This window comes from Pelodiscus sinensis, chromosome 31, assembly GCF_052426305.1.
Source record: "Pelodiscus sinensis isolate ZL-2025 chromosome 31, ASM5242630v1, whole genome shotgun sequence".
NCBI lineage: Eukaryota > Metazoa > Chordata > Testudines > Trionychidae > Pelodiscus > Pelodiscus sinensis.
Window position 1 is genome coordinate 13,734,571 of NC_143082.1, and position 17,636 is coordinate 13,752,206.

Below are 17,636 nucleotides of genomic sequence, written 5' to 3' on the forward strand. Positions count from 1 at the left end.
GAACGGCTGCCATATGAAGAGAAAGGGATCACCTGATGATTTCCTGTTCTGTTAATTCCCTTTGGGGTGTCTGGCCTTGGCCACTGTCGGCAGACAGGACACGGAGCTAGACGGACCTTTGGTCATTCTTACGCCCCATTAGCTCTAATCTGAACTTTCCTGTAACCTCCCCATTTCCCCCCCCAAGTCCACCGCCCGCACCAGGCGGCAGGATGGCCCAGCGGAGGGGCAGTGCAGGCCGGGGTTCAGTGCCCTGCCCTGGTAGCTGATTACAAGCATGTCACTCGGTGCCTCAGTTTCCCTCTTGTGGCAGTTCCCCTGGGGGGCCACAAAAGGGTTCGATTATCAGCCCACCGTCCAAGGGAATGCTGGGAGGTGATGACATCATGTTCCTATGACATCATCAGAAGCGTGGGGGGGGTGCCCTGGCACCTGAGGGGTAAGGTGTGGGCAACGCGTGACATGGCCAGGGGGGAGGGGTGTGACGTGAGCGGCTGCAGTGATGTCACCCTGGCACCCACACACCCTCTGAGGTCATGGTGTGTGGTGATGACATCACAACGCGGTGACGTTTCCATGACACGTGGCCATTTGGGAACGTATAAGGGGGAGGGGATGAGATGAATGGGGGGGAGCGGCCCATGCTACGGTAACCATAGCAACCACGGCCGGCCCGGCCGCCACTCCCATGGTCACCATAGTAACCTCCCCCCTCGGGCACGGCCAGCCCCCACTTCCGTTCACGCCACTTCCGGCTGCCGCGGTGCATGGCGGGGCTCGCAGTCCGGCGGGCGGGACTACAGGCCCCAGGCGCCCCCGCGCGGCCCGGCTCGGCCCGTTGCATCAGCGGCGCGATGCGGCTCTACCTGAGCGAGGGCAGCGCCCAGGGCCTCAAGGTGCTGGCGGCGGCCGGGGCCAGCGGGGCCCGCGTGCGGCTGGAGCGGGTCCCCCCGGGCGGTGAGTGGGCGGGGCCACCCCGAGCCCCTCCCCCAGCGCCCCCCTCCCCGGCCCCTCCTCCGCGTGACCCCAGCGCCCCCCTCCCCGGCCCCTCCTCCACGTGACCCCAGCGCCCCCCCCTCCCCGGGCCCCTCTTCCACGTGACCCCAGCGCCCCCCCCTCCCCGGGCCCCTCTTCCAGGTGACCCCAGCGCCCCCCCCTCCCCGGGCCCCTCTTCCAGGTGACCCCAGCGCCCCCCCCTCCCCGGGCCCCTCTTCCAGGTGACCCCAGCGCCCCCCCTCCCCGGGCCCCTCTTCCACGTGACCCCAGCGCCCCCCCTCCCCGGGCCCCTCTTCCACGTGACCCCAGCGCCCCCCCTCCCCGGGCCCCTCCTCCACGTGACCCCAGCGCCCCCCCTCCCCGGGCCCCTCCTCCACGTGACCCCAGCGCCCCCCTCCCCGGGCCCCTCCTCCACGTGACCCCAGCGCCCCCCTCCCCGGGCCCCTCCTCCGCGTGACCCCAGCGCCCCCCTCCCCGGGCCCCTCCTCCGCGTGACCCCAGCGCCCCCCTCCCCGGGCCCCTCTTCCGCGTGACCCCAGCGCCCCCCCCTCCCCGGGCCCCTCTTCCGCGTGACCCCAGCGCCCCCCCCTCCCCGGGCCCCTCTTCCGCGTGACCCCAGCGCCCCCCCCTCCCCGGGCCCCTCTTCCGCGTGACCCCAGCGCCCCCCCCTCCCCGGGCCCCTCTTCCACGTGACCCCAGCGCCCCCCCCTCCCCGGGCCCCTCTTCCACGTGACCCCAGCGCCCCCCCCTCCCCGGGCCCCTCTTCCAGGTGACCCCAGCGCCCCCCCCTCCCCGGGCCCCTCTTCCACGTGACCCCAGCGCCCCCCCTCCCCGGGCCCCTCTTCCACGTGACCCCAGCGCCCCCCCTCCCCGGGCCCCTCCTCCACGTGACCCCAGCGCCCCCCCTCCCCGGGCCCCTCCTCCACGTGACCCCAGCGCCCCCCTCCCCGGGCCCCTCCTCCGCGTGACCCCAGCGCCCCCCTCCCCGGGCCCCTCCTCCACGTGACCCCAGCGCCCCCCCCTCCCCGGGCCCCTCCTCCACGTGACCCCAGCGCCCCCCCCTCCCCGGGCCCCTCTTCCAGGTGACCCCAGCGCCCCCCCTCCCCGGGCCCCTCTTCCACGTGACCCCAGCGCCCCCCCTCCCCGGGCCCCTCTTCCACGTGACCCCAGCGCCCCCCCCTCCCCGGGCCCCTCTTCCACGTGACCCCAGCGCCCCCCTCCCCGGGCCCCCTCCTCCACGTGACCCCAGCGCCCCCCTCCCCGGGCCCCTCCTCCACGTGACCCCCCAGCGCCCCCCCTCCCCGGGCCCCCTCCTCCACGTGACCCCCAGCGCCCCCCTCCCCGGGCCCCCTCCTCCACGTGACCCCCCAGCGCCCCCCTCCCCGGGCCCCGTCCTCACGTGACCCCCAGCGCCTCCCTCCCCCGGGCCCCCTCCTCCACGTGCCCCCCGGGCCTCCCCCTCCCCCGGGCCCCCTCCTCCACGTGACCCCCCAGAGCCCCCCTCCCCGGGCCCCCTCCTCCACGTGATGCCTCAGCTCCGTGGTGCCTCAGCTCCTGCAGGGCTTGTGCGCCCCAGGCCTCCCCTGTCCCTAGGTCTGGATCTTCCCTAGAGCCCTAATGCCACATGCTTTCCCCTCTGCAGGTCACGTGGTCCCTTTCCTCACCCACCCGCGGGTGCCAGCCCTGCACCTGGACAGCGGCACTTTCCTCTTCTCCCCGAATGCCATCTGCCAGTAAGTGTCCCCGCCTGGTTTCTGGGCTGGAGGCCTTGCTGGGCCAAGGCAGCTCCTGCAAACGGGCACCTCCAACCCGCTGCCCAGTTCCTGCTGCCATGGAATGAGGAACTCACCTCTTGCTGCCCAGTTCTTGGGCAATCAGTGCCCAGTGTCGGTCCCGCCCCAGGATCCCGTGCTTAGCAGCCCCCCGATTTCGTTGAGCTGTTTCCTGCAGTTTTGGGGGCCCTGGGAGGGAGGTGAGGTGACAGCTGGGAGAGTGGGCTCTGGCGTGGGATCTGGGCACCAGGGGCTTTTCCAGGAGCCAGGACAGCCTGGGTGGGGTATGTTTATGCATGCATGGTATCTGCCTCTTCCTCTCTGGGGCTCCTGGATACGCGGCCTCTGGAGCTGGGTGGGGCGCAAGGTGCAGGAGCAAGATGAGTTCGTGACCCACCTTGAGGGAGTGTGGGGGGCCAATGTTCCCTCTGACTTTTCCCACGTGTGTGTGGAATGAATTTTGTTATGCGCACCAGCACACATGGCCTGCATATTGGTGCACATAACAAAATTCTTGTGGCGAGGTGGGTTCAAAATGTTGGAGGGAGCTCAGGACTGGGGCAGAGGGTGGGAGGGCTCTGGCTGGGGGTGCAGATTTGGGGTGGGGTCTGGGATGCAGGGCTCAGAGCTAGGGCAGAGAGTTGGAGTGCAGGGACTGGGGGTGCAGGCTCTGGAGTGCAGCTGGGGATGAAGGATTTGGGGTGCAGGCTGCCCCAAGACTCTGGAGTTCCCCGAGCTGCAAAGTCCCTTGAACTCTTCCTCAGAGGCGGGTTCAGCGCTCCCCTTCCTTCCTGTCCCCAGGTACTTCTTCCTCCTGGCGGGAAAGGAGCCAAGCGACCTCACCAATCAGTGGCTCGAATGGGAGGCAACGGAGCTGCAGGTGGGTCACCCGGAAAACGACCACTTGGCATTTGGCGGCAGCACTGTGGCGTGTCGCTAAGGGGGAGCCCGCGCCGCTCCGACCCACGGGCTCTCCTGGGCGCTGCTCCGGCCTGCCTAACCTGTGTCTCCGTGTCCTTAGCCGGCCGTCTCCACGGCCCTCTATCGCCACGTGGTGCAAGGAAAGAAAGGAGGAGAGGTCCTAGGGAAAACCCTCAGCTACATAGATCAACGCTTGACCGGCAAGGCTGCTCCCTACCTCGCCGGGGTGAGTAACGCTCGGTGCCGGCGGGGGCATGGCTGGGTTGGGAGCAGAGCCCAGGAGTCCTGGCTTTTGAACTCAGGGAAATCGTTAGCCCAGGGGAGCTCTGACTTGGCCCCGCATGGCTGTGCGGGCAGCTGGCCGGGGCGGGAAGGAAGCAGCTTGTAGCTTCTGTCGCTGATAAGTTGAGCTTGCCCCGGGAGACAAGTCCCAGCATGCAATCCTAGCAGCTGCGGGGACCAGCGTTCCTCTCTTTTTTTCCATCCACGTGCGGAATAAATGTGATGTGCACCGGGGCATGTGCAGATGTGCACTGCCGGCACGTGCTGGCAGCTGGGCAGCACCCGAATCTCTCCTGGGCGGCTGCCCAAGCGCTCAGCTTACAGGGAACACAGGCGGGGACCTACCGTCTCTGCGGGCCGCTCTCCTGTAATAAACGGGTGGGCAAAGGCAGCCGGGGCTGCCCCCTTTCTGAGCGGTGAGACCCTCGCCCCCAGCATCCGATCTCGTGCTGTCTGCTCCCCTCCAGGAGGCCGAGTCGCTGGCTGACATTGTCCTGTGGGCTACCCTGTTCCCTGTGTTGCGGGACGAAGTCTGCCAGCTGGGTAAGAGCTGCCTCGGGGGCTGTGTGCTGGGGCCCGTCGGGATGGGCCGCCTGCGTCCCCGCGGGGTGATGCTGGTCTTGGCCTCTTGGTGCTGACGCTCTTCTCCTCTGCCAAAGACGAACTGCAGGCTCTGAGGGGCTGGTTCCAGACCATGAGCTTCCTGGAGCCCTGCCGAAGCGCCGTGGAGTCTGTGCTCACGCCCAAGGGAGCCCAGGAGTTCAAGGCCTATCTGCAGAAACAGCCGGTGCCCAGCCTGCACAGGGAGAAGCCAGCAACTAACGAGCCAGAGGTACTGTAGTCCTGTCCCTCCGACACATCCACCCCCCCGCCCGGCCACTGGCTGGCGTGGGGCCCAGAGCCAGGTCGCCACTTCCTGCCAGGCAGGTGGCTCACCGAGCCAGCCGAGGGCATCAGGCTGCCACTGGCCCCAGGGGCTGTACCCCGGCTGCTCAGAGAAACGCCACCAGCGACCCCCACCCCGCTGAGCCATAGCCCCGAGCACGTGTCATAAAGCCCAGGGCAGCCGAACGGGGCCGCCTCCGAGAAGAGCGAGGCGAACGGCGGGTGTGCGGGGCCGCGCGGCGGGAGGAAAGCTCGGAGCCCGGCCACTCTCAGGCACAGGACACTCCCGCCCCGACCGAGCCGGGCCCTTGTTCCCCGATGGCACCAGCAGGGTCTCTTCAGCCGCAGGTCGGCGAGCGGGGCTCCAGCTGGCAGCGCCCGAGCCAGCTGCTGCCCCGCCCCACTCACCTGGGCCCCGCCCTAGGAGGAGGAGCTGGCCGAGCGCTCGTTGTCAGAGGAGGAAATCACTGGTGCTGCGGAGGCCTGGGCCCGAGGCCCGGCGGCCCTGCCCGAACGCTGGCAGCCGTCACCCCCCGTGTGAGTCCTGTGGGGCGAGGAGAAGGGAGCCGGGGTGGGGGAGGGGAGGCTCAGTTACCTTTTCAGCAAACAGGGTCCAGCCAGGGGCGCGATGGAGGGGCCCCCTCCCTGGGCAGCGCCCCCAGCCCCACTGGCTCGCGAGCCAGGCCCCCTCCCCCTTTGTTCTGTGGAACCCCGCCGCCCCTGGCTCGCTCACGGCGCATCTCTCCCCAGGCTGCCGGTGGAGGGCAGAAGGAACGTCCTGATCACCAGTGCCTTGCCCTACGTCAACAACGTGCCCCATCTGGGGAACATCATCGGCTGCGTCCTCAGCGCTGACGTCTTCGCCAGGTACGGCGGCCAGCCCCCAGCGCAGCACCACTGGCCTCCAGAGGAAGGGGGCAGGGTCTCCCCAGGCCCCCGCCAGCCCCCAGCGCAGCACCGCTGGCCTCCAGAGGAAGGGGGCAGGGTCTCCCCAGGCCCCCGCCAGCCCCCAGCGCAGCACCGCTGGCCTCCAGAGGAAGGGGGCAGGGTCTCCCCAGGCCCCCGCCAGCCCCCAGCGCAGCTCCGCTGGCCTCCAGAGGAAGGGGGCAGGGTCTCCCCAGGCCCCCGCCAGCCCCCAGCGCAGCACCGCTGGCCTCCAGAGGAAGGGGGCAGGATCTCCCCAGACCCCGCCGCTGGAGCTGCCGTGTCCTACCCTGGAGGAGGGCCAGGGCTGGCCCCAGCGGGCGATGACTTCTCATTCTGCAGCCTGGAGGCCCACGCCAAGCTTCCCACAGCCTGCCCCCCAGGTCCTCACTGCCCACGGGGCCCAGTGCCGCAGCTCTCAAGCCCCACGGGCCTTGGCAGCCTAAAGGGCAGGGGCTCCATCTCCTGGGATAGTGGATCCTAACCTTTTTATACCGCAGCTCCGCAAACCCATTCACAAACTGTGGGCGGGCCTGCATCCTTTTATTTGCATATTCATTATGCAAAATAACAAATATGCAAATTAAACGTTCCCTGTTTGCCACAATATATACCGCAGTCCAGAGCGGCCGCGAACTGCCGGCTTCAGCTCTGGCAGCTGCCACAGCCCGCGCTTTGTGGCGGACCAGCGCTTAGGGACTGCTGACCTTAGGCTCCCCCTTCGGCCAGGTACTGCCGCCTGCGGAACTGGAACACCCTGTACGTGTGCGGCACGGACGAGTACGGCACTGCCACGGAGACCAAGGCCCTGGAGGAGGGGCTGACGCCCCAGCAGATCTGTGACAAGTACAACACCGTCCACACCCAGATCTACCGGTGGTTTGACATCTCCTTTGACTATTTTGGCCGGACCACCACGGCCCACCAAACCACGTAGGTGTGGCGCCGGCACGGGGGGTCCCCAGGGCAGGGCCTGTGGCTGGAAAGCCCAGAGGGTTGGGAGAACGGGGCTGTATCAGGGAGGAGAGCCGCCTTGGCCACAGCGGGAGAGCAGGGGATGCTCCCCGTGGGGCTGCTGTGGCTCCTGCAGGACACGGGGGTCGGTTTTGGGTGTGGATATCCCAAGCGCTGGGCTGGCCGGAAGCGGCTTCTGTGGGCATGTGCAGCTGATCCCGTGCCCCGAGGGCTCCCTGCCCAGCTGATGGCTGGCCGCCGGCGGGTCCCTAGCTCTCCTTCCCCTTGCCCTGGCATCTCAGGATCGCTCAGGACATCTTCCGGCGCCTGCTGGAGAAGGACGTCCTGCGGCGGGACACGGTGGAGCAGCTGCGCTGTGAGCGCTGCCAGCGCTTCCTGGCCGACCGCTTCGTGGAGGGCACCTGCCCCTTCTGCAACTACGAGGAGGCCCGGGGCGACCAGTGTGACAAGTGCGGCAAGCTCATCAACGCGGTGGAGCTGAAGGTACGGGCGTGGCCCGGCGGGCGGCGCTGAGCCCAGCCGGACCCAGGGGGGCAGCGCTTCCCTTGCACCTGTTGGCGGAGCCCTGGCCCCACGCGCTGCCGACCCTGAGTCCCCGGCCTTGTGCTTCTCCCCCCAGAAACCTCAGTGCAAAGTGTGCAGAGACTCCCCGGTGGTGAAGTCCTCGCAGCACCTCTTCCTGGACCTGCCCCAGGTGAGTGCAGCTGCCCGAGCTTGGAGGGCTCTGGAGCAGGAGGAGAGAGCCTCTCCCCCGCCCCCCAGCCTGCCCTGCAGTGGGTTCTGGCTGCACCAGGTCAGCACGGCCTGACTCTCCTCCCCCTGCAGCTGGAGGGGCGGCTGGAGAAGTGGCTGGAGCAGTCGTGGGCCACGGGCGACTGGACAGCCAACGCCCGCTTCATCACCCGCTCCTGGATCCGCGATGGCCTCAAGCCGCGCTGCATCACCCGCGACCTGCAGTGGGGCACCCCCGTGCCGCTGGACGGCTTCCGCGACAAGGTGAGCCGGGCCGTGCCCTGGGGCGGGCAGGCAGCTTAGCCTGGGCCCCCCTGCTGCTCGCTGTGTCACTGGGCGCATCCGCCCTGGCGCATCGGCGGGTGGCGCGAGCTGGGCAGGTGTCTCAAGGAATTGCCCGCCCTTGTCGGCACTCCCTTGGCACAGGGGTGCCCCGGGCCAGGCAGCAGGCTCAGTTTTCAGACTGACATGGCCAAAGCCGAGCGAGCCGCCGCTGCGCTGCCCCTCCCCACTCACCCCCGCGATGCCGTCCCTGTGCCCCCAGGTGTTCTACGTGTGGTTCGATGCCCCGATCGGCTACCTGTCCATCACGGCCAGCTACACAGATCAGTGGGAGAGATGGTGGAAGAACCCGGAGCAGGTGAGGTGCCGGCAAACCTGGCCCCCCCGTCGGGCTGGGTTCTGTCCCTGGCTGGGAGTGGGACTCGGGACTCCTGGGGTCTGCTCACAGATCTGCGGCCTGGCCCTTCCCCTCCCGCCGTGCCCCAGGTGAGCAGTGGTCTAGGAGGCAGAGACGGTATCAGTGATATGGGGGAGGGGGGGCGCTAATGCAGGAACCCACCTGAGACTGGGAGCCTGGAGTGCCAATGAGACAGGGCAGTGCCCACAGTGCCACGCGGCTCCAGGCGAGTGGGGACCGGGGGCCACGCTGGCCGCAAATGTGAGACGGCCCCTCCCTCCTAGGTCCAGCTCTACAACTTCATGGCCAAGGACAACGTCCCCTTCCACAGCGTCGTCTTCCCCTGCACGCTGCTCGGCACCCAGGAGAACTACACGCTGGTCAACCACCTCATCGCCACGGGTGCGCCAGGGGGCGGGGGGAGGACCAGAGACGGGCCATAGGGTGGAGGGCTGCTGGGGAGCAGTGTTGGGCGGGCAGGGAGAGGTTGCAGGGCAGGCTGGGCGGGCAGGGAGAGGTTGTAGGGCAGGCTGGGCAGGAGCAAGGTGGGTGCTGGGGGAGGCTGTGGAGCAGTGCTGGGCTGGCCGGGCAGGGAGAGGTTGTAGGGCAGGAGCAAGGTGGGTGCTGAGGGGCAGGGAGAGGCTGTGGAGCAGTGCTGGGCACTCGGGGCAGCGCCAGGCAGGCCCGGGCGCGGAGCTGGGGCCTAGGCTGAGTCCATTCTCTCGGGCTTTCCCCAGAGTACCTGAACTACGAGGATGGGAAGTTCTCCAAGAGCCGCGGCGTGGGGGTGTTCGGGGACATGGCCCAGGACACGGGGATCCCTGCCGACATCTGGCGCTTCTACCTGCTCTTCCTGCGCCCCGAGGGGCAGGACAGCGCCTTCTCCTGGCACGACCTCCTGCTGAAGAACAACTCGGAGCTGCTCAACAACTTGGGCAACTTTGTCAACAGGTGCGCGGCGGCACGGGGCTGGGCTGCAGAGAGCTGGGGGTGGAAGGGAAGCCGTGGGCCAGCCCTGTGGGGTGCGGGAGGTGGGCAGGCCCAGGGAGGCTGCTCAGAGCTCGTCTCTCCCGCCCAGGGCCGGCATGTTCGTCTGTAAGTTCTTTGCCGGGCGTGTCCCCTCCATGGAGCTGGGCGCGGACGACAAGCGGCTGCTGGCTCACATCACCCTGGAGCTGCGGCAGTACAACCAGCTGCTGGAGAAGGTCCGGTGCGTTCCGGGGGCCCTGGATGGGGGGAGGGGTCCAGAGGGCCTGTCCCCCAGTGGCGTGTGCTGGAAGACATGGCTTGGGGGCTAGTAGGAGGCAACGGTGTCTCGCACAGCCAGGGCCAGTGAGGGGGCGGGATTCCCCCCCAGCCCAGCGTGGTGGGGGGCAGGTGTCACCCAGATCTCAGGGTCTAACAATGGGGGGTTGGGAAGGAACCACCCCCCCAATGGCCCTCAAGGGCCAGGATTGACTTAGTGCCAGTGGGGCGTTGGGGAACTTGGTCTGGGCTTTGAGCAGGTAGCCATGGGGTGAACCCAGGCTGGGGGGCCGGCGCTGTGCAGGTAGCCATGGGGTGAACCCGGGCTGGGGGGGCCGGCGCTGTGCGGGTAGCCATGGGGTGAACCCGGGCTGCGGGGCCGGCGCTGTGCAGGTAGCCATGGGGTGAACCCAGGCTGCGGGGCCGGTGCTGTGCAGGTAGCCATGGGGTGAACCCGGGCTGCGGGGCCGGCGCTGTGCAGGTAGCCATGGGGTGAACCCGGGCTGGGGGGGCCGGCGCTGTGCGGGTAGCCGTGGGGTGAACCCAGGCTGTGGGGCCGGCGCTGTGCGGGTAGCCGTGGGGTGAACCCAGGCTGGGGGGGCCGGCGTGTGCAGGTAGCCGTGGGGTGAACCCAGGCTGGGGGGGCCGGCGTGTGCAGGTAGCCGTGGGGTGAACCCAGGCTGGGGGGGCCGGCGTGTGCGGGTAGCCGTGGGGTGAACCCAGGCTGTGGGGCCGGCGCTGTGCGGGTAGCCGTGGGGTGAACCCAGGCTGCGGGGCCGGCGCTGTGCGGGTAGCCGTGGGGTGAACCCAGGCTGGGGGGCCGGCGCTGTGCGGGTAGCCATGGGGTGAACCCAGGCTGGGGGGCCGGCGCTGTGCGGGTAGCCATGGGGTGAACCCAGGCTGCGGGGCCGGCGCTGTGCGGGTAGCCATGGGGTGAACCCAGGCTGCGGGGCCGGCGCTGTGCGGGTAGCCATGGGGTGAACCCGGGCTGGGGGGCCGGCGCTGTGCGGGCAGCCATGGGGTGAACCCAGGCTGCGGGGCCGGCGCTGTGCGGGCAGCCATGGGGTGAACCCAGGCTGCGGGGCCGGCGCTGTGCGGGTAGCCATGGGGTGAACCCGGGCTGGGGGGCCGGTGCTGTGCAGGTAGCCGTGGGGTGAACCCGGGCTGGGGGGGCCGGCGCTGTGCGGGTAGCCATGGGGTGAACCCAGGCTGTGGGGCCGGCGCTGTGCGGGTAGCCATGGGGTGAACCCAGGCTGTGGGGCCGGCGCTGTGCGGGTAGCCGTGGGGTGAACCCGGGCTGTGGGGCCGGCGCTGTGCGGGTAGCCGTGGGGTGAACCCAGGTTGCGGGGCCGGCGCTGTGCGGGTAGCCGTGGGGTGAACCCAGGTTGCGGGGCCGGCGCTGTGCGGGTAGCCGTGGGGTGAACCCAGGTTGCGGGGCCGGCGCTGTGCGGGTAGCCGTGGGGTGAACCCAGGTTGCGGGGCCGGCGCTGTGCGGGTAGCCGTGGGGTGAACCCAGGTTGCGGGGCCGGCGCTGTGCGGGTAGCCATGGGGTGAACCCGGGCTGTGGGGCCGGCGCTGTGCGGGTAGCCATGGGGTGAACCCGGGCTGGGGGTCGGCGCTGTGCGGGTAGCCGTGGGGTGAACCCGGGCTGGGGGGTCGGCGCTGTGCGGGTAGCCGTGGGGTGAACCCAGGCTGCGGGGCCGGCGCTGTGCGGGTAGCCGTGGGGTGAACCCAGGCTGGGGGGCCGGCGCTGTGCGGGTAGCCGTGGGGTGAACCCAGGCTGCGGGGCCGGCGCTGTGCGGGTAGCCGTGGGGTGAACCCAGGCTGCGGGGCCGGCGCTGTGCGGGTAGCCGTGGGGTGAACCCAGGCTGCGGGGCCGGCGCTGTGCGGGTAGCCGTGGGGTGAACCCAGGCTGCGGGGCCGGCGCTGTGCGGGTAGCCGTGGGGTGAACCCAGGCTGTGGGGCTGGCGCTGTGCGGGTAGCCATGGGGTGAACCCAGGCTGTGGGGCCGGCGCTGTGCGGGTAGCCGTGGGGTGAACCCAGGCTGTGGGGCCGGCGCTGTGCGGGTAGCCGTGGGGTGAACCCAGGCTGTGGGGCCGGCGCTGTGCGGGTAGCCGTGGGGTGAACCCAGGCTGTGGGGCCGGTGCTGTGCGGGTAGCCGTGGGGTGAACCCAGGCTGTGGGGCCGGTGCTGTGCGGGTAGCCGTGGGGTGAACCCAGGCTGTGGGGCTGGCGCTGTGCAGGTAGCCGTGGGGTGAACCCAGGCTGGGGGGCCTGCGCTGTGCGGGTAGCCGTGGCGTGAACCCGGGCTGGGGGGCCGGCGCTGTGCGGGTAGCCGTGGGGTGAACCCGGGCTGGGGGGCCGGCGCTGTGCGGGTAGCCGTGGGGTGAACCCGGGCTGGGGGGCCGGCGCTGTGCGGGTAGCCGTGGGGTGAACCCGGGCTGGGGGGCCGGCGCTGTGCGGGCAGCCGTGGGGTGAACCCAGGCTGGGGGGCCGGCGCTGTGCGGGCAGCCGTGGGGTGAACCCAGGCTGGGGGGCCGGCGCTGTGCAGGTCGGCTGAGTCTCCTTCTTGCTGCAGGATCCGGGACGCCCTGCGCTGCATCCTCAGCATCTCTCGCTACGGCAACCAGTACATCCAGGTTAACGAGCCCTGGAAACGGATCAAGGGCGACGATGCTGACAGGTAAGGGGCACAGTGCTGCCTGGCTTAGCCGGGGGGGCGGGCGGGCATTCCCCCCCTCCCCTCGTCTGTGGGACTCCGTCCTAGGACCAGCAGTCTCCAGTCCATTGGGGCTTGTCCCCCTGCTGGGCTGGATGGGCCAAATTCACCTGCCTGCCCCGTGCTACGGCTCGGTCCTGACCCACAGCCCCTACTCTCCCACCCTGCCCCTGGCTGGCCTGTGGGGTTTTGTGGCTGGGTGCCAGGCTGCTGTCCCCAGTTCTGATGCGGCCGCCCCGTTTTCCAGGGTTCGGGCGGGCACAGTGACGGGCGTGGCCATCAACATCGCCTCCCTCATCTCGGTCATGCTGCAGCCGTACATGCCCAGCGTCAGCGCCACCATCCAGCGCCAGCTCTGCATGCCGCAGGCCTACAGCGTGCTCCCGGACGCCTTCCTCTGCCTCCTGCCCCCAGGGCACCAGATCGGCACAGTATGCACAGCGGGGGAGGGCTTGGCTCTGGGGGGGGAGGGGGAGAGAGATATGAGACAGGCCATTAATGTCTCCCCCTTGTCTGCCAGGTGAGCCCCCTGTTCCAGAAGCTGGAAAACGAGCAGATCGAAGCCCTGAAGAAGCGCTTTGGTGGAGGGCAGGTGAGGCAGGGGGATCATGGCAGGGGCCGGCTTCTACAGCGTGTCATTGCCCCGGGGGAGGCCCTGCCCCTCCTGGAGGGGTGCTGCGGAGCTCCCCTGCTGCCTGCCTGGGCGAGCAGAGGTGGAACAAGGGTGCAGTGAGCGCCATGCCCGGAGGGAGGGGCCCTGGCCAGCAGGGAGTCGCTGGGCCCCCCTCGCGTGCCTTGCCCAGCCGCATGCTTTGCTCTCTTGCTCTGTCCTCACCTGCTCTCCTCTCTCCTTTCCCAGCCTGAAGAGGCCCCTGTACAGCGGAAGGTAATGGTGGCCCAGCTTGGGGGCATGCGGGGGGCTTGGTGGGGGTTATGAGCGGTGGCCCTGCGCCTGCCTTTCCTCCCCTCCACCAGGGCAAGGGCCAGGCCCTTGGAGCAGGTGCTGGGGGCCCAGCTGCTGTGAGGGCACTGCCCTTATTTCTCCTCCCCCTGGGCACTATGCCAGGCCAAGCTCTCCCTCCTCCCCTCCCTGGGCCAGAGCCTGTTATGCTGCACTGGGACTCAGGCTTCCCTTCCCCCTCCACAGGCCCATGCCGCCCGGGTGGCTGCAGCCAACCAGACACCCCCTGGAGCGGGGGAAGGCGCTGGGCTGGCAGGGGACCCCCAGAAGGCCAAGGAGCTGGCTGAGGAGGTGGCCAAACAGGTGAGTGGCACCTGCTGGTTCTGGGTATCTTCCCCCTTCCTCCTGGCTGCAGGGAGGGGAACCCCCCCAAGCTTGGGATGAGCCAAGCAGCCTGGTTCAGGCTCTGGGTGGTGCAGCCCTAGGCTGTCCATGGCAGGTGGGGAGCTGCTCTGGCCCCCACAGCTCCCCCCTTACCCTTCCCCGCTGTGCACGCCGCTAACAGCTGCCCCCTCTGCCCAGGGGGCCCACGTGCGCCAGCTGAAGGCCAGCAAGCAGGAGAAGGGGCAGATCGACGCTGCAGTGGCCAGGCTGCTGGAGCTGAAGCAGCAGCTGGCGCTGGCGGAGGGGAAGACCCCGGAGCCCCTTGCGGCCAAGGGGAAGAAGAAGAAATAGCTGGAGCGCCTCATTGCAGTGGCCGCCAGTGCTGGGTCTCTCCCTGCCCCAGATATGCACCTGCCCCCTCCCACCCCTGGAAGAAATAGCCTGGAGCAGCCCCCCCCCCCCGCCACAGAAGGAGCCGCTCAGCTGTACAGGGTGTAATAGGGGATGTGCTGTACAATAAAGGGTTTGACAGACACGCTGTAAGGCCCATGGCAACACGAGCTGCCCCCCCCCATTGTCATGTGCCCGGGTATCCCAGTGGCCAGGGCAGAGCACGGGCCGGGTCTGCTTGCCCCAAGCACCCTCCTGGCACAACCAGGCCAGGGAGCTCCATGGTCCATGTCCTGAGTCCGCTCTGCACCTGCAGCACCAGTGGGCATAGAGCCAAGGCCCGTCCCTCAGTCTGGCCAGGGCAGCCACTGGCTCTCGGCAAGCGGCCCGGCTCAGTCAGCACCGGGGCCTCGTCGCCCCTGTGGCTGGGTTCAGCCCTACGCCTTCCGCAGGTTCACCATGCGCTCGATCAGCGCTGCCCGCGTGGCCTCCACCTCCACACTCAGCCGCTCGATCTCCTGCTTGAGCCGCTCGTTCTCGGCCAGCAGCTCCGTCACCCTCCTCTCGCTCTGCTCTTCCCGGCTCCGCTTCCTGCCCTGCCCCTGGGGCTGGCTGCTCCTCTTCCTCTTCGCCGGCCAGGCCGGGCCCGCCCCCTCCTCGTCCTCCGTGCAGGTCTGAGCCGGAGAGCTGTGGCTGGAGTCTGTGGCTGGAGACTCGGGGACCCCAGCCAGCCCCTCGGCTGTTCCGCTCAGGAGCTCCAGCAGCTCTGCCGTCAAGCTGCTCTCCAACTCGCAGCTCCCAGGAACATCCTCCGTTGGCTCCACCAGGGGACCGGGGGGATCCAGGCCCCAGAGCAGAGCTGTGGCATCAAGTGTGGCAAGGTCCTTCTGTGGAGAGCGGCTGTGTCAGTGAAGCTAAGGGGCAAGCTGGGCTAGTGGGCCCTGCTTGCCCCCTCGCTCACCTGTTCCACTCCCCCAGGGGGCAGGCCTGGCCCCCCATGCTCATCTGAGGACAGCACCTCCTGCAGGTCCTCGTACCAGGCCTCCAGCTCCCAGCTGGGCAGGGAGGCGGACACGGGCTCCGCTGCCATGGTCACGTCTGGGCCAGAAAGTCTCCCTGGCAAAAGAGGGAGAAACCCCCTTAGCAGGAGGCTCCCTGCAGCAGCCCAGCAAGAACTAAGCCAGCTGCTGTGGGAAGAGCTGAGGGGCCACCCCAGCAGCTTTGAGGGCTGATACCACCCCCCCAGTCATGCTAGGTGGGGCCAGCTGTGGTCAGGCAAGGGCACATGACCCTGGGGAGGGCTGCCTCCCAGGCATCCCATCTAGCCTGCCAGCGTATAGTGCAGCCAGGCTAAGAGCGGGCTGTCCAGGCCAGTGGGGAAGCTCCCCTTCCCTGGAGAGGGAGCTGTGGGGAGGGGACTGTCTCTGGCCAGGCACCCATCCTGGCTGGGTCCCATCCCCACATGCAGTGGCAAGGGGCCTGGTCTTACCTGCTCTCACGTGTGGTGATGTATGAAGACGCACTTCCTTCTAGAATACTGTGGGGGGAAAGCAAAGGTGGACTCAGGGAAGGCAGTGGGTTAGCCAACCCCCCTAGAGCCAGAACCAGGCAGCATGAGCAGGGGCAGAGTGTGACACCCCAGAACTGCCCCCCATGGGGGGAGGAGGGAGTGAGATTGCTGCCTGCTCTCCAGCTCAGTGTGTCCCCAGGACCCATCCCCTCAAGGAACTGCTGCTCCCGCCTCCAGTCATTTTTAGCCTCTGAAGTTACAGGAAGTTCCAAGTGAAGAGCCAACCCTGCCGCACCCAGCTGAGGCCCTCTCCCAGCTGGCTGCTCCCATCCCACTGCTGGGGCAGAGCCAGGATCTCCTCCCCAGAGCTGGAAGTGCAGACGCCACAGGCATTTCTGCTGGCAGCGAAAGCTACGCGGTAGATTCTCTTGGTCCTAGATCAGCTCTGGCCTCAGGGCAAGCCGGACTGGAAGCCTGGGCAGAGAAGCTATATGAAGCAGGGGCACCTCAAAAGCTACATGCCCCCAATGCTTAATGCTTTCCAGCTGGATTGCTTGCATGACAAGACACCCCCCTCATCTCCTTCCAGTGTCCCCCCTGCGGGGCCCTCTGGCCAGTTAAAGGAGCAATGCAGAACCAAGCTTCCTAGGAAACCCGCAGAGAAACTCCACGGGCTTTCATCAGCCGTTCCACACTGTACTTCTGGGGCAACTGATGCAAGACAACAGCTGAGTTGGGGCCCCAGAACCACTGCGGGGCCTGGCTCCTGGAGCAGCTGCCACGGTCCCCAAGGATTAATGGTCTGCGTAGAGAAACCTGGTGTCTCAGAGCTAGGGGAAGCAAGCTGGATCCTCCCAAGCCAGTTTCTCCAAGTGTGACCTGGATCCACTCTAAGCTGCCAACAGGCAGCTCAGGTTTATTTATTTACCGGCGCTGCAGCTACAGAGCCTGGTGGCTCCCATTGGCTGTGGTTTGCCATTTGCATCAAAGGGAGCTGCAGGAAGTAGCGGCCTAGGCCACACTGCTTCCCTTGGCATCAAATGGGGAACCACAACCAATGGGAGCTACCATGGCTGCAGCGCTGGAAAATAAACAGACCCGAGTGGCCTGTTGGCAGCTGAGTGGATCCATGGAGAAACACTGGCCGAAGCCCTTTACAGCATTTCAAGGTAAGCAGCCACAGATCTCCTGCTCTGCCCAGCCGTTACTCCATGGGCCCACTGCCTGCCCTAGGTAACCTCAGCCTGGCCTCCAAGTGCTACTGGGGTGGGGTTCCCACTAGGGATGTTGAACTGTGTTTAATCCACTAATTGACTAGTCGATTGGCGGCAGGGGAGGGGAGGGAACAACTGACGAGCCACTGCAGGATTAGCACCTGGTCCCTCCATGCTTCAGCCTTCCCCCCCTGCTGTGGAGATGATGCTGGGGAGGGGATGACCAGCTTTTAAGCCAGCTCCCCGCATCACTGGCTCCTGCCACTCTGAAGTAGCAAAGGGGGGGGGGGGGGAGAGAGAGTACTGGAGTCACTAGTCTACTATCTGACAAGCATATGCTTATCAGAGAGTGGACTCATGGCTTACAGCCCTCATTCCCGGCAGATGTATCAATGCCTCAGGCCAGGAGCTGGCAGCTCCCTGGATGTCAACCCACGTGGGGCAGGGCGGATCTGCAAGAGGAGAGCTAGGAACAGAACTGGGGAGTCCTGGCTTAGGCCGTTCGCTCCCACCCCTCACTGGGACAGGACCAGGCATCCCCTGCCAGCTGGCACAGAACCCCCCCCATTCTTCCCCCCCCCCCGCCAGCTGGCACAGAACCCCCCCGTTCTTCACCCCGCCAGCTAGCACAGAACACCCCCCCGTTCTCTCCCCCCCCCGCCAGCTGGCACAGAACCCCCCCCGTTCTCTTCCCCCCCCCCCCCGGCAGCTGGCACAGAACCCCCCCCCGTTCTCTTCCCCCCCCCCCCCGGCAGCTGGCACAGAACCCCCCCGTTCTCTTCCCCCCCCCCCGCCAGCTGGCACAGAACCCCCCCCCCCCCCGTTCTCTTCCCCCCCCGCCAGCTGGCACAGAACCCCCCCCCCGTTCTCTTCCCCATCCCCCAGCTGGCACAGAACCCCCCCCCGTTCTCTTCCCCATCCCCCAGCTGGCACAGTGCCCCCCCAAGCCCCGCCCCCCACCCTCGCGCACCTTCCTGCGCGGCCCCTGCTCCCCCTGGACTCGGCTCCCGCGTTGCCTCCCGCTCATCCTCGCCCGCATCTTCTCCCTGCTGCCACCGGTCCGGAACCGCCGCCTCGGCCGCCGCGCGCCCTTTAAGGAGCCCGCATG

The 17,636-nt window shown here is 68.2% G+C and overlaps 2 protein-coding genes across 7 annotated transcripts; one reads left to right on the plus strand and one right to left on the minus strand.

Moving 5' to 3' along the window:
* Positions 1-673: 673 nt before the first annotated feature.
* MARS1 (methionyl-tRNA synthetase 1) lies at positions 674-13,947 on the plus strand. 5 transcript variants are annotated; one of them, XM_075901775.2, is made up of 22 exons: positions 674-896; positions 2,639-2,729; positions 3,570-3,648; positions 3,790-3,915; positions 4,439-4,514; positions 4,631-4,803; positions 5,281-5,393; positions 5,607-5,723; positions 6,510-6,713; positions 7,037-7,238; positions 7,375-7,449; positions 7,581-7,751; positions 8,032-8,127; positions 8,451-8,568; positions 8,904-9,117; positions 9,245-9,376; positions 11,989-12,093; positions 12,377-12,560; positions 12,650-12,721; positions 12,989-13,015; positions 13,277-13,393; positions 13,613-13,947. In XM_075901775.2, exons 1-22 carry the CDS (start codon positions 689-691, stop codon positions 13,763-13,765), a joined length of 2,853 nt encoding a protein of 950 aa, XP_075757890.2. In that variant the 5' UTR covers positions 674-688; the 3' UTR covers positions 13,766-13,947. The 5 variants fall into 5 exon arrangements, with proteins under 5 accessions (XP_075757890.2, XP_075757891.2, XP_075757893.2 ...); XM_075901777.2 differs by having other exon boundaries at positions 787-957; XM_075901776.2 differs by lacking the exon at positions 12,989-13,015.
* Positions 13,501-17,635, minus strand: DDIT3 (DNA damage inducible transcript 3). Of its 2 annotated transcripts, none has more exons than XM_075901788.2 (4): positions 17,499-17,635; positions 15,294-15,341; positions 14,766-14,916; positions 13,501-14,691 (listed from the first exon to the last, which is right to left on the minus strand). In XM_075901788.2, the coding sequence occupies exons 3-4, from the start codon at positions 14,892-14,894 to the stop codon at positions 14,242-14,244; spliced, it is 579 nt and encodes a 192-aa protein (XP_075757903.2). In that variant the 5' UTR covers positions 14,895-14,916; positions 15,294-15,341; positions 17,499-17,635; the 3' UTR covers positions 13,501-14,241. The 2 variants fall into 2 exon arrangements, with proteins under 2 accessions (XP_075757903.2, XP_075757902.2); XM_075901787.2 differs by having other exon boundaries at positions 14,766-14,920.
* Position 17,636: the final 1 nt, after the last annotated feature.

Excerpts from the sequence above, each read along its gene's own strand:
- DDIT3 (XM_075901788.2), bottom strand. The coding sequence starts at position 14,894 with ATGGCAGCGGAGCCCGTGTCCGCCTCCCTGCCCAGCTGGGAGCTGGAG. Across the intron at positions 14,692-14,765 it reads CCCCTGGGGGAGTGGAACAG|AAGGACCTTGCCACACTTGA; the intron begins GTGAGCGAGGGG and ends CGCTCTCCACAG.
- MARS1 (XM_075901775.2), top strand. The coding sequence starts at position 689 with ATGGTCACCATAGTAACCTCCCCCCTCGGGCACGGCCAGCCCCCACTT. Across the intron at positions 3,916-4,438 it reads CTGCTCCCTACCTCGCCGGG|GAGGCCGAGTCGCTGGCTGA; the intron begins GTGAGTAACGCT and ends GCTCCCCTCCAG. Across the intron at positions 12,094-12,376 it reads AAGGGCGACGATGCTGACAG|GGTTCGGGCGGGCACAGTGA; the intron begins GTAAGGGGCACA and ends CCCGTTTTCCAG.